Genomic DNA, 16,069 nt, shown 5'->3' on the forward strand with positions numbered 1-16,069 from the left:
TCACTCTGGATACTGGATACAGCCCTGAATCATCCTTAACACAAACTGGGACCCAGCTACAATACACAAAACATCAACACTCCCCAACACACACACACACACACACACAACACCCAGAGACAAACACATTTGCATACGAAGTGATGGCTATTTTATGTTTTCACACTGACATGGCTTACACATGCATGTTTAGTGTTGGTGTGAAACAAATATACCATGTTCAGTAAACAGATGACCCTGTAAAAAACAGTGAATAAATTAAGCAGTTCCATAAACAATACCAGGTCCCTGGTTCTGCTCTGTCTGGTTTTCTCTTCATCATATTGTGCTCTCAGCGCTGAACTGACAGGGTTCCTTTCCTCCTCCGCTGAATACTGTCAGACAGCTACGGGTGTTGGATTTTGGCTCTGCCTCCCTGTGGTCGCTGTCCATGCCAACAGGGGTTGTCTGTCTCTTAGAGGGCAGAGAAGTGGCAGAACATTTGAAAGATCCCATTATCACCATGTTCGCCTCCAAGTCTGACATCACTGCGGCATTGCGGTAGTACTGCTTCAGCCCTTTTCGGAAGCGTATGGTGAACAGGCCATAGATGACGGGGTCGAGGCAGGCGTTGAAAAGCCCAAAGATGAACAGGATGTGGGTGAGGGAGTGGGAGACTTTCCCTTCCAAGTCGTCTGGAAAGAACCAGTACCACAGACCCAGCAGGTAGTACGGGGTCCAGCAGGTTATGAAGCAGATCACTATGACGATGCTCATTTTCAGTGTTCTCATTCGTGCTGTAGGGATGTTGTTCTTTGAACATCGTAAATGTACTTCATTGGAGGACACTGGAGGAAAGACAGAGAATCTTATTAATGGACAGCTGGTATGTAAGCATTCATGGTTATTACCTTATAGTCTTTTACCTTTGTATTATGTGTGAATGTATTTCTAAGTCTTTTGAATGCTTTGATAAAGTCATTGTATTGTGCAGAATGTTAAAAGCGTGAATTTAGGTGAAACCCAAATGTACACAGAAGGATTTCTGTAAAGTCCGTAAAACAGGAGATGCTCTCCAGGTCTTGCCTGAATCCTGATGCTGTTTGTGGACAAATGAAATAGAGATTTTTATCATCTTTTTAGAACTCCAGCCAACCTCCAACTGTATGTAGCATCAAAGACATCACCAGGTGTGCTTTTCGATTCTAAGCCACAACATGTAATTTTCTGATGAGCTTGTCCATGGGATAATGACCAACGGGGCACCAGACTCAGCTGTGAACTTACATCTCTCCTTTGTCATCCGCTTGGAGATCTGAATGAAGATCCTGGTGTAGCAGATAATCATGATGACCAGAGGCAGCAGGAAGAGGCAGGAGAAGGTGAACATGTTGTAGGCGGTTTCCTGCCAGTGGGTGACGAAACTCCCCCTGGTGGTGCATTGAGTAAAGTTCTCTGGATAGGTGATGGTCACAATATGGAAAATGAACATCTGAGGAATTAAATTGGAAAAACATTAGGATGCCATTTCAGGTTTATTCTTAGTATTTAACTAAACTAATGAACTAAATATTGAATTAAATATTGAATCCTCACTGGTTTGTCCAAATCAACCACAACTAAATGGAGTAATTATGGAACAGCACACTACTGCAGTCCATCTTATAACATGATCAACAGTCCTACATGCTATGCAGCTATATAGCTCAATGGTTAGTATATGACACCAAGACTGCCAGGGTTAGGGACTCCATTCCTTGTGTAGCATTATGGGTAAAGCCCCTAATCCCTAACACTGCCAGGGCCAGGGGTTCTTTTCCCACTGGGGCCACCCATATTAAAATGATATGCACTCACGATACTGTAAGGTGCTTTGCATAAAAGTGTCTACCAAATGCCATATATTATGTAAATACACAGCGCTATATAAATACAGAGGATGGAGAATCATGGAAGAATTGATTTCCTGTAAATGGAGACCCAGCCTTGGATTTTCCCTAGTGTGTGGTTTGTATACACTCTAATACCTCTATAAGACTCCTACATGGAAAGGAGAGATAATGTATGCAGATCCAGTCATCTGTTGCCAATACAAAGGCCTAGCCTATATACAGTACTACTGTATAGTTCATGCAGGAGAGGCACCCATCGAACCAGGGATCACAAAATGCCTAACACAAAGGAAAGATTGGTACACAACCTAGCCTGTATCCCAGCAGCTGTATCTGAATCACTTCCTTCAAAGTCTCTACATGTAATAAAACCAAACAAGCTGTAATCACCTGTCGTGTCGCAGCGGTCAACTGGCCTTACCTGAGGGATTGAGAACAGGGCGCTCATGCTCCACGCCACCGTCAGCATGACCCTGTTCCTTCTCCGGGCCTTGCTGATGGCCAGAGGATTGAGGATAGCTGACTGTCGGTCCAGACTAATCACCACTGTGACAAAGGCGCAGGAGTACATCGCCTGCAGCTTGAGGAACATTAGGAGCCTACAGGCCAGGTCGCCCGCCAGCCACTGAACTGTGATGTTCCACACGGCGTCCACAGGCATCACGATGAAGGTAACCAGGAGATCGGCAGCAGTCAAGTTGATTATCAGCACCCGGACATGGGATTTGCGCTTGTGGCCGTTGGCTGCCCACAACACGGCCAAATTGCAGAAAGTGGATATGCCACACAGGATGAAGGTAATGATCACTCTGACTTTGGCAGCTGTGGAGAAGGTGGGTAGCTGTGGTGCGCTGTCCACTGATGTCCAGTTACAATGAGGAGCCATCCAGTCACAGCTGGCATTGAGGTTGAATCCCGAGCTCTGGTGGTACATAGTGACTGGAGGTTCACAGGAAGAGGCGTTCATTTTCTTACCCTCAAATGGGAGGCAGCGTTTTGTTCAGCCACATGAAGGCTGCTGGTGCCAAAGGGAAATAAGGCAAAATATAATGAGCCTTATGTAAGAAGTTGGTGCACAGATTCATCTGCATGTATTTGTATCAAATAAGTAAAAAAAAAACAAAAAAAAAACAAAACATGTGAGTAATACAATGACTGATGGTGAGGAAGCAGTCTGAGTGTAAGGGCCATCTCGATGCCCACTGACATGGAAAGATGCAATGAATGCCTCCAACAAACTACATTATGTGACACAGGGAGTCTCTGCAGACTAGTTATATTTGCAGCACCAACAGCTGACAGCCAATCGAGTAAATGAATAGACTGACTCAAAACAGTTCCATGGAAATAGCAAAAACATTTTAATTCATTTTGTACAATGGGGAGCCTCACCCTGTATGGTGGTCAACAGCCTAGCCTGGTTTTTAGAATAAATTTAGACTGAGAGATTTGCAACATTAAAAGTTAGGTTATTGAAAATAATGGATAAACGCTTATCATGACTTCTAATTTTGCATAATGTGGGATATTTTTATTGCATCTCTACCAATGTAATGAAAGGTGTAACTCAACAGCGTTTAGCCATAGAATAAGAATCACAGCCAACGTCAAATTAAATTGATTAATTGCATTATGGAACTTTTGGCTCTTGCGCTTTAAAATTATGGAAGAACACGCAAACAACGGAAAACCCGAAGACAAAAAAAAGGTCCACTTACACAAATACGGCACAGGTTAACATAGCGTTAATGTGCGTATTTGTAAGAGAACGTTTTGGGTTTTTTTTCTATATGTAGCAAAAATATGTTTGCATACATATATGCATACAGTAAATACAGAACACTTACATTTATGTTCATGTCGTTGTAGAGCCGGTGGATTTCCTTGCTCATATCTAGTAATTAAAGTAACTGAAATCCTCTTTATGGAAATCCCAGACCCGTCTATATGCACCACCCTGCAGGACTCCAGGCGGGGTTGGGATCAGTAGTCTTGCTGAGTTTCTTAAGAGCCTCCAATCTTTCTGAGGAGCCTTCAGAGCGACTCTCCGGATTGAACGACGCACTTTGCCCCCCCCCCCCCCCCCCCCCCATGCGTGTCATCCGGGCTGTGGGTGCGGCTACGAGCGTCTCCGCATCCCAGGCGCATCAGTTTACTGAACCCCTATGGCGAAGTCTGTAATATTATAGCTGCTAGAGTAAATGATATGAGACACTGATGACTGACAAGATTATTTGGTCAATGTCGTAAATTATTAGACAAGATATTATTATTTGGTCAATGTCATAAATTATTAGACAATATATTATTATTTGGTCACTGTGATATTAGGACGTAGGGACTGACAAGATATTATTTGTTCAGTGTGATGAATTATTAGTCATTGGTCTCCAAACTATCAGCATAGAGGGAACATTGGTCCTGAAAGCTCCCTGATGTGATTTTTTTAATTTATTTTTTTTGGCTTAAAAATAAATTTCTGCAAGTTGCTTGCTTTTTGCTCTCCATTATATTGATAAAAAGTAAAAAAGATAACATTTTGACTCACTAAGGCATGGCAAGTACCACACCTACTGACATCCAAGCATTACTAATTTCAAAAGTAGCCTGATATTAGGCTTATTGCTTTACACCATGTGAGCAGTAATGAGTTCTTCTAGTTCTATTACATTTCCATTCCTCATCCCCTCTTCCTTCTAAAATCAGGATCAGTCAGCTTCCTCTCCTGTGAACGACCAGGAAACCAAACAGTGCTGCTTTCCAGTGTGTTGTCGTCCTTTTAGTGCTTATCGTGCCCTGCTATATCATGAGTGCACACATGTAGCATGGGTGGCCCCAGTGGGAATTGAACCCCTAATCCTGGTAGTGTTAGTGCCTTGCTCTAGCCATTGAACTACACAGGGAATTGAACCCTTAACCCTGGAAGTGTTAGTACCATGCTATATGCATTGAACTAAGCTAGACCCACCTACAAGAGAGTCCAGTTATACATTTTAAATTCCTATTCTATTCTGGTTTTTGTTTTTTTTAAATGGTGTATTTTCCATTACCAAGCATCAAGTTCCAGCTCTAGTCTCCTGTCCTAAGTAGTAGTGCATTTTCTGCAATTTTAGAAGCACAAAATGTAACCAGACAAAACTGGGATGTGTAACAAAAGATAATGCTCTTCTACAATTCACATCTGAGCTGCCAGTCGCACCTGTAAGCCCCGCCTGCGATTTGAAACAATCTCAAAATGTTTTGATCACCCTAAAACCATCAAATCAATGCTTGACATTTTGGCCTAATAATCAAAGGGGTTTAGCCATGAACATGACTGCACACAAGAAACAGTTGCCAAAGTGCCCTTAGATGACCCGCGCTGTGAGGAAGCTGTGGTCCTTGTATCTATGAGCAACACACGCACCCTGCATGACAGCTCCTCAAAATTTGATTATGAGAATAAAAATATTTCACAGGATTAGTCTTTACAGCTGTATTATCAAATGTCCACACCGCATTCGCCTGTCTTCTCAATTATGTCAGCTGTGGAGGATGATTGAACCTGAACTTTTGGGAATTTATGTGAAATAATACAAAAACTCTGTGCCATGTTTTTAGAGGCCCTTGAGTAAAATTAGAAAAATGACAGATAGTGCACAGTGCTTAGAGGACGACATTACTGCTGATACCAGTCATGAGCTCAGAATCCACATCAAGAGAATTGCTTATTAAAAATCACAAGCACTGCTGTGAGCCAAGTTGTTTTCTAATGACCAAACATTTAACACTGACCCAAATCTTAATCCTAACCTTAACCATAGCTGCACTAAGCCAATAGTTCTTGTAGCCTCATCCCTTAACATAATAACAAATTCCCTAACTCTAACCCCAAGCTGGACCACAGCCACTCTTCTTTCCTTAGCTCACTCATCCAGATAAAAAATAAAAAATGCCATAAATGAAAAATCACTGAAGATATTTGAAACAATATGGAAATATTAGCTTAATTTTAACCTTTCTGCTTAATCAGACCGTATACATTGGAGAGTGATGGGCCATGGCCTAGACCACTAAGCTACCACCATGCTCCCCTTCTGTGACATGATGTTCATGTTCAATGCCACGATAAGGCATTCGTTTTGAAATGGAGAAAGACTTGCACCTGTTAATACCTTTTAAAGTAGCACCTAAGCACCTAAACATGAGATAATTAGTGGTCGCAGAGCAGGCTGTGGCCATGGCCCACTTGGCTTTGAGTCCAGGTAATGACCTTTGCCACATGTCATCCCATCGCTCCCTCACATGATAATACAGTATTATCTTTATATGCTTGTTAGATGCTTGCTAGCTACAAGGGAAGAAACAAGAGGCTTCATATTAATTTCATGTAGGGACAAAGGCGAAGACAAAATGGAATTTAATAGATCGCTATCCAGTGCCTAAACAATGGATTGCATTTGAATCCCATCTGACAAACAGTCTTTATAAATTCAAATGAGAGGTTCCAGGCATGTCATGGCTTGTTTTTCATGCAGAGAAACCAATTATCCGATATAATCACTACATACTGGATGGAAATTGTTTATTGTAAATGAGATAAAACAAGAATCATTTGGGTTATTCCTGCTATTTTTGCCACAGGATAGCAGCTGTGCTATGGCTTCTTATCAGTAAAATAGGTTTTCAAATTGTTTACTGCTTGTTTACTGCTATCCTAAGGAGGAGAAAACAGAGAGATTCTCAGTGATACAATTACAGTGTCATCGCATTACCTTTCATCACCATGCTCCCATAAATCCAGGAATATGCCAGTGGATTATCACTGGCCTAGCTATTCAAAGTAATGGACCAGCTGACTGCTGCTAGCTGTGAGTTTATGCAGAGGTCAGACTTTGGGCTCCTGTCCAAACAGGCCATAACCTTCCTAGGTCCCTGCACATCAGACCCATTTTCATGTTAATCCACCGTAATTGTGGTGCTTGTTGAGGCCAAGTATGATTATTGTTCATTGCTTGATTGTGATCTAGCCAGCACTCCCACCCTACTAACATGATGAACACCCTACTATGGCTGGTTCGCAGGCTTAAGACACCTCTGTTTTACCTGTACTCACATGACATACTGTCCTGCTATATACCTGCTGGCAGCGGTATGAATGCTTTTACCACTGTATAAGGGTACTATCTGAACCCATAAGGGCACAGTATGGTACACGTATGTTAGAAGTGTGTGTTAACTTATTTGCTACTGTCCCACTTTAACAGGTGCTGGCAGGGAAGTCAGCTGAGAACTAAAGTACTGATACTGTCCCATAGCCATAGTAGGCAGGATGTCTAGCACAGTACTTGTCCATGGGTAAAACTATGACCAGGGAGACCATAATAATGACTTCCAATAGAATCTAGAAGATATGCTATTTTCTCTTGCACTGGCCAGTACAGTATGGGATTGTCAATCTCAACGTAGATAGCGAAATAAGTTTTCTGAAGACTTTGGCTGATTATCACTATGCGTTCTTGTCCGTTCTTGTGTCCTCCATGGCGCGTTTTATGTAATATCTAACCGCCGAAGCACGATTCCAAAACAAAAGAACGAAAGAAAGACGGACGGACGTGACTTTCTTCTGTTCATTAGCATGCATTGCAATTCATCCACACCTGAATATAATTTCACATTTATTGAATAGATCTGTCAGGGGCAACAAGCTCTATCAAGTCATGAGAGCTCAATCTAGTGAAACCTTTAAATGCTAATGATCCATGACCAATCTCGGTTGTCAGACCAAAAACAGAAACTATATTTTACAGGAAATAAAACCGCTTCTTCTAATTGTTACCCTTGTGTTTTTGGTAATATACTGACCAATTGGGTCAGTATATTAGCTTTCAGGGGCCCACTGGCCATGAAACTCCACATATAATTGACCATGAATGACCTCCACACCAAAAAATCCATTTAAGTTTGAAAAGAAAAACACTAGAACAGCAGTGAAATTCATCTTCAGAAATGCTAAGATTTGTCCTGACCCAATAAATACAGAAAGAAAGATCAGCACCTCAACATTTCCTTATTTGTGGAATGACATTTTCTGAACTGAAGGTCACCTGAATCAACAATTCTATTGGATAATGTTATCTTCAACGCCGTCGGAGCAGAGTCACACTTGACTAAAGGCTGAGCTGGCATGTACCATGGTAGGCTAAATAGATTTGCTTTAGACTGCAATGTAATCGCCTTGAAGAGATGGCTGCCAAGGACAAGCCATGGTTTCCTAGCCTGCCAACAGCTAGAGCTGTTTCTGGATGTGAAGACCACGGCCCATTCTGACAGCCACGCATCAGTCTCTGCTATTTTATTTTTACTTAACCAGGTTTGCCCTGCTGAGATAACATATAACAAAGCAGCTGCCATTGGCGGACACTTTTATCCAAAGCACCTTACAGTGCCATGAATGAATACATTTTTAGTATGGGTGGTTGCAGTGGGAATAATACCCTTAAATCTGGCAATGCCTCGCTTTACCCATTGAGCTAAACAGGACCATGCACCAGGTTGACAGATCTTGTTTTGGTAGGGAGAGATTTGAGAGATAGTTGTTCAGTTGTTGTATAGAAATATTCTATCTACAAAATTTATAGATACAAGCTGATGCAAGTTTCCTACTTATTGCTGAGGTGAGTGTGAGGCGTACTGCTGGTTAGTCTCATTTACCCAGTATATACCTGATTATCCTTTTTCCTCTATGGAGGCTGTGATGAAAGTATTTTAGGCCCAACACTCAGCAATGAATTGTTTGATGTAACACTTAGCAAAGGCTTATTGCATTTATCCAAAGCATGATAGCAAAAATCCTTTCTACCACTCTTATTTCCTTATGTAGCACAGGGTCACAGGAATATTTGTTCCATCTGTTCTCTGGGTGCTGTGACCTCTGACCCTTGACCTCCTTGGTATTGGTTGCTTGTAATATTGGGGATCTAGGAATTTAAGCTTGTTCTACTGTTGACTTTATTAAAAGTCATTATGGATAAGAGAGTCAGATAAATGACATGTAAATGTATTGTGAGTGAATATACTTTTAGTAGAGAGGAATCCCCTAACCATCCCACTACCAGTGCTATACTCTACTCTGTACTATATGCTAAATTAGATGAAACTCTAATGATCTTTGTGAAGAATTGGATTTGGATCCAGCAAAGAAAAATAGGATATAAATAAGAACAGAGGAAATGGGGTGTACTAAACATAATGCAAACACATTTCAACACTAGAATGAACATGAAAAATACATTAATTTACAGCATAATTGTACACGTTGAGTGTGCAAAATGACAGCAGTAGAACATACTGAGACAAATATAATGAATTGAAAATAGAAAAGAAAATATGTATGGCATGAATATATATGACAATATAGGCAGTATAAAAATGAAAATATAGAATATGCAATATATGACAAATAAGATACTGAAAATATGAAACAATGTCAATTTATAGTTTATATGCAGAATGTGCAAAATATGCGTCATTAGCCGTCATGTGATGTCAGATCATGCATATGTTGCACATATATCTATAAATTTAGATTAGTCTGACCATTCATCTCAATAGAACTCATTCAGATTACCTCCAAACATCAAGCCAAATCAAATTTATTTTTAACAAAACAGATTCAGCATACATTGCTGTACAGAGCAACAAATGACATAAAGACATGTGGATATCAAAAGTTTACACATCCTTTGAAAGTCACTACACTTTAAAATTTTCTTTCATACATATATTTCTTTCTCAACAACAAACTGGTGAAATCTTGGTTTTAATTGGTCTAATTAGAATCACTTAGGTTGATTTTGAGGGAGGCAAATTTGTTTAGTGCTTTATTTTGAGTGTGATTTGTTAAATCTTAACGCAATTACAACAAACAGTTATAAGAGGTGTGCACACTTAAACAACAAAGTTTTAGTTTTCCATTTTTAATACATTTTACCTCTGCCTTGTTGAAAGAGAAAAAGTCTGATTTAATGTGTTTTCATTTCAGGCCTCAAGACAATAAAAAAAAAAAATTGAAAGGGTCTGTAGACCTTTGAAATCCACTGTAAGAAAACAGAACCATATTATTGTAGTCTATATGCTATATTTTGTCCCATGGCCCTGTAGGCCTAAACAGGACAGACAGACAAACTGTAGGTATAGTGCTACCTGCTGGCAGTCCAGGCTGTTAGTTGACGCTGATGGGCAGTGAAGGGTAAAGAGCATAGTGAATTATGGCTGCTTCCCAATGGATTCTGTGCTCAAAATGTCCAAAGAGTGTCCCCCCTCAAAATAGGTCACCAATGATTTTTTATTTATTTTATTGTTTTTTTTACAGTCTGGAAAGGTTGTGCTGGAGTGTGTGTCCTCCAAGCTGGACAGTGGATGTAATGTAACCCCTCTTAGGACAATCAAACCAGATACATTAACCACCAAATACCTCTGGCAACGGATAAATCTGTACTTCACTAGTCATCAGGAACGAGATGTTTCAGTTTTTTTTTTAATGTATTTCAGTTTCTTTGGTATGTTGTTTAATACTATGTTGTTCCACTACACTGCTGGACTCAAGCTACAATGTATTGCATGCCACGCTGCATGAAAAAAACACACATAGTTATAGAATGCATTTTTGTATATAAGTAAATAGGTATTGCTAGTGCTATAAATAGACTATTGTCTACATGTAGACTGCTATGTATAATCTACTGTCTATATGTGGACTGAATATATTTCAGCTACAGAGAACTAGAAACACAGACTCTTTGGCTGTATTGTATCATTCATCATTGGAATCAGGGCCTGTAGTAGTGTACTTTAATTTTAACAGCATGACATACAGTAAAAAAACTTGTTAATGAGTAACTGTAGAAATCTAGATTTAGTTGAATTTAGCAGAATGTCATCTGCATCAAAGCTAAAAGAATATATATTACATCACACCAGCATATGTAAATTAAATGCCATAATTAAATACTGTAATTTTTCAAAACAGAACACAAGATCATTAAAATAATACCCTGTGTCCTGCTTTCAACCTATTATCTATTATTATCGAGCCTATTAGCTCCATTTCATCCATAGCCTACTATCACCTGTTAAATGAAGAGGAAAGGAGGAGGAATATATGCACTCTAACATATTCCAACCAAAGAAAGTGATCGGAATGAGCATGTACATGATACAATTTTATCCATCGAATGGATTATAAAAGAGTTATACCAACCCACACAAACAGGGCGAAATTTCATTCGGAATGGGCCAATTTATTCTGATTCAGGTGGTTACATGAGGCATTTTTATTCTGACTGGGCTACTATTCTGATTCTGATAAAACGCTCCATGTAAACACATTGTTAGGCAAAGCCACAGCATCTGTGTTCTAGGAAGAAGGACAGTCCCTACAGTAGTGGTGGTCTGCTTCGATAGGGTACCTGTCACCTCTGACCCTTGACTTCCTTACTAATGGCTGCTTCTAATGTTGTGATAAAAGAATTGAAGCTATTCTACTGTTGCTTTCACTGTAAATCACTTACAGTGAGCACCAACTAAATACCTGGAAGCTAAATGTAACATGTAGGAAGCCACTAGCTACCTTAAACAAAGTGTCCATCTCTAAAAGATAAGTCCATCTTTTGTATGTGATACCCCATTTTTGGGGGGGAGGCGGGGCAGACAGTAGTCTGTGCCATTTTGGTTGCATGGTTTTGGTTCTCTGGTAAATTACAAAAACGTAAAAATGTAGCCACTGCTCAGAAAGGGGGAGGGGATTTAGTGACATTTTTACATTTTGACAGGACCCGTGGCTGTAAAATCACATATTTTTTCTTATTCTAATATTTTGTTTTTACACATCCTGTATATATGTAAATACATAGCATTTGAGCATGAAGCCTGAGATGGAGGCACAGATTGCACACTTAAAGCCAGACCCGAGAGGAATGCAAACAGCACTTCTGAAAAACACATATTTCAAAATTCAGATATTTTACACAAAAAAAGAAATAGATTCTGAAAGTATTTGAATGTGAAAACAAGTTAAACCCCCACCTTGGGCAAAGTCAGTAACAAGATACATCATCCCTCCAAGTTTCATCAAAATCGGACTGGTTGGGCCGTTCAAAGTTTGAAAGTTTGACCTTTAATTCCAGCATCCCCATCCGGCCAATCAGTGTAATTATTTTAAAATGCCAGAACGCAGTGCCAAAATGCCTCATCCATCCATCCAAGTTTTGCCAAAGTTGTTATCTGAGATAACACATTTGAGTTAATTTGAGTTAATTACAGCGCCCCCATTGGGACAATCAGTGTAATTTGTAAGGATAGCTGGATGGGTGTAGCAAGAGTTGTGTCAGAGGTAGGGCCTTTATAGCACTCCCATCAGGCCAGTAAGTGTCATTTTATAAACGCCTGAACACCATGCCAAGATGCATCATCTCTCCAAGTTTCATCAAAATTGACCATGTCTGAGACATCACGTTTGAGTTAAAAAATCTTGACCTTTAATCATAGTGCCTCCATCAGGCCAATCAGTGTAATTTTTAAATTAAAGAAATAATGTAATGAAATGCTATCATCTGATATCACATTTGACAGACAGAAAACAGATGCAGAATGAACCATAGTCTCCCCTCACCTCACCCCATCCCTACCCCCGTCATGTGGGTGGTGAGTACAAGTTCTCCAAATGGACTACTTTTTATGAGATTATTCTTCTTTGTACTTCTTAAAATGGGTAATTATTTTTTTCACACAAGGCAAGCGCTCTCTTAGAGGCTCTTAGCATTGTCAATGTGAAGCAGTGTGGTGTTCAAATAGAAATGGAAAATGAGAGCTGCCAGTTCATACAGAAAAACTCAAAAAAATAAAAAACACAAACAAGAACTAAGGCAGCTCGGCCACCCTTATAGTTTCATCTGGAATAGTCATGCCAGAGTCAAAAACCCTCTTTCCCAGTACTTCTCTATCACACATTGATCCATCTATGGTCAGGGTGCTGTGATTTTATGACTCCTTTTCTTAGTATTGGTTGCTTGCAATGTTGGTGATCTGAGAATTGAATCTTATTCAACTGTTGTACTCATTGTCAAGTCACTCTAGATAAAAGCATCAGTTCAATACCTAAAATGTAAAATAGAACTAATCACACATCATAATATTGGTAAATCCTTATGATTTAAAATGAAACATAGTGACTTTTATTTGGACTAAGTGTTTTATCATTGCACTGTATGTGAAAACAAACTAACCCCAAACCTAAACCATTCCAGCTTTACTCTGCAGTAGATGGAACAGGAAGGGAAGTGGTTGAGGTTTATAAATTTGAAAATGCAGTAGAAATATTTTTAGCCCCATCTCGCCTCCTCGAGATTGCCAAAGCGTGTCTGTCCCTGTCTGCTCTCTGTGAATGTGGAAGGATAACTCAGACCATACCTGGTTCACCCAATCAGAAAACAAAGAGCTGAGCTGGATGGTACTTGTCCGGAGGTTAGTCACCGTGGTTGAACTACTGGTCAACTTGGACATGCAGGATGGGGTCATGAGTGTCAGCATTCACATCGGAATAAACTGAACAGTACACTGACTGGGGAATGCAGTGGCTTTCTAAACTGACAAGGATTAAATTATCAGACAGATGAGGGGGAAAAGTGGACTGAATTAATTATGATGTAGCTGTTTCTGGACTCTCTGTGGACACAAATGTTTTTCTTGTCAACGTGCCAGGTAAATTTAGGCCAAAGTATAATTCAACTTTCAACAAAAATCTTTGAACCACCTATCAGGATTAGTTCCGTCTGCATGAGTCACATCCTCTACTGGCTTTAATTTAACTTGTATGACAGTTTAGTGTTCCAGAACATAAGCAGGATCCCATGGCTCTGGCAAGAGGAGTCAGATAGCACTCAACAGGTATGGCTGATGACATCTCAAAAGAATGTTTCCTAATTTCTATGCACCTCATGGGTCCAGTCACCCAAGCACAGCCACAGCAGGAAGACGAGGGAAATGTAAAATGTTGCTCTGTCGTTACAACATGGCACATACACTATTTCAACAAGAGCGTGTAATCTTTACCACAGAAAATGGAAAAATCTGTTTTTGTGAATTAACACTAATCTTTGCAAGTCCTAATCATAGGGGACACTAGGAGTAATCCTAGGGTTTACCAGAATACAATTTATCGTCATGGTCCCTTCCTTTAAGTTAAACTCTCCACAAGACTGCAACTCTGAAGACTGGTTGTAGTTGTGCCTCTTTCACGTAAATATTTCATGCTGGGAACCCAAAATTTTAACACTTTACGTGCCACCAACACATAATTTGGTGTTAAACCTGCAATAAGCGATTTTTCTGACCATTAGAGGGCAACAGAAACCGCAACACATTTGTAAATAACACACAGCAAAGCCACTGCACTACGGAGGCCTACTAAGGACAAATGGAAAGACAAATGCTAATAGTTAAGCTAAATGTACCTGCTTAGAAGTCTCGCCGGTTACCAGTCTCACCTTGACAGATTTTTCTCCCGCTGAAGGTCACATGTCCCACAATGACAACAGAAGAGGTAGGTAGCAAGTTTACTAGTTTAACAAGTTTACTCGCTCGCTTCATCGATCCCGCCATTTCGAGATTTTTTTTCAGGAATGGGAAGGGGTGAGGGCTGCTGTTAAACAGCAAAGGAGGTGCCAAGCTAGTTTTAAAAAAAAAGGAAAAGCTACTGAATGGAGCTTTTTTCCGGAGCGGAATTTGACAACAAGCTTTAAGAAAAGAGGTGAAAACAGCAACACAGATGGCTTGTGTGTGTAGATATTGGTTTCTCTCCACACAGCACACATTATTTTCAGGATTGGTTATAAGGTCTGATATCGCTTATTGCAGGTTTAACAAGTGGTGTGAGATCAGGTTGAGGTGGCTGCACCTGCTAGTGGCTCAGGTCTCAAAGAGGTGGGGGAGTAGCAGCAATGCTGTGACTTCAAGTGCCACTGTGGGTGTAAACGAAGATAGCATTGATGCTAACAATGAGATTGACATAGGAGGCAATCTTATTTTCCCTGCAATGATAACGTTACTAACATTTGTGATTTTCAAAAGTCTCAAAAGCCTTGCAATGCATTCTACTTCTTGACAAATGTATTGAGGAAAAAAACCCTTGTTTTACCTAATGGTGGCAGGTACTGGAAAGCAGCGCCAGCGTGACAGTGTGAGAGAGAGTAAGGCCAAGGTGGATCGAGATGAGCAACCAGAGGTCAAAAATGGTGAAAGAACCCCAGCAAGGCCCAGAAGAGAAGCCAGATGCCTGGAATTACACCATTACCGACCCTGGGGTGATACCTCCAGCAACCGTATAAAGGTTTTTTGTGACTGAAAAAAGCACTCCAAATGTCTCGGTGGCCATGAGAGGAGTGAGGAACACTGATCATGCTGGGCACCAAGACAGTTAACTTGGGATTAGAAAAAACAAGTGGAAGAGGAAAAAAACGTTACTGGCATTAAATACTCAAAAGAGTTGTGGCCGTCATTAATTTTCTTGGGGAGCAAGGTCTGCCTTTTAGGGGGAATGATGAAATAATACATTCTCCTCATAATGGCAATTTTCTTGGCATCATCGAACTAATTCCTTAATTCAACCCGTTTTTGGCTGGGCATCTTGAGAGATATGGACAGAAAGGCAGAGGCAGTGTGTTCTATTTATCACCAACTATATGTGAGGAATTAATTGATTTGATGGCTGAAAAAACTAAGCAAGCAAATTAACCAAATGAGTTATTTGATGCAAAATATTTTTCAGTGATAGCTGATTCAACCCCAGACCTTTTTCATGTCGACCAGTTAGCTTTTCTATTCTGATTTGTTAATGAGGATAGGGCTGTCGCTTTCCAGCCAATTGAAAATCAGACAGTCAGTTCAATGGTGGATAGCCTTGGCTAAGATTTATCCAACTGCAGCGGCCAATCGTATGATAACACATTCAACATGTCTGCAAAATATCAAGGGCTTCAGGCCCTAAAGCAACATTCCACATGGGGGTTATTCGGCACTTAACCGCCATGAAAACCATAATATAAACTATTCACCAAGATCAGAAGCAGCTGGACGATTTTATTATTAAAAACCTTAAAAGAAAGTTTTTGTGTCTGTCATTGTTTAGGCCTTGTCCACACTAATCCGGGTAAATTTGAAAA

At 40.2% G+C, this 16,069-nt stretch overlaps 1 protein-coding gene across 1 annotated transcript; it reads right to left on the reverse strand.

The window, feature by feature from the left end:
• Positions 1 to 318: 318 nt before the first annotated feature.
• On the reverse strand, positions 319 to 2,844 carry LOC139909690 (putative gonadotropin-releasing hormone II receptor). Its single transcript, XM_071896883.2, has 3 exons — positions 2,293 to 2,844; positions 1,267 to 1,471; positions 319 to 827 (listed from the first exon to the last, which is right to left on the reverse strand). Exons 1-3 carry the CDS (start codon positions 2,836 to 2,838, stop codon positions 319 to 321), a joined length of 1,260 nt encoding a protein of 419 aa, XP_071752984.2. The 5' UTR covers positions 2,839 to 2,844.
• Positions 2,845 to 16,069: the final 13,225 nt, after the last annotated feature.

This window comes from Centroberyx gerrardi, chromosome 1, assembly GCF_048128805.1.
Source record: "Centroberyx gerrardi isolate f3 chromosome 1, fCenGer3.hap1.cur.20231027, whole genome shotgun sequence".
NCBI classification, from domain to species: Eukaryota; Metazoa; Chordata; class Actinopteri; order Beryciformes; family Berycidae; genus Centroberyx; species Centroberyx gerrardi.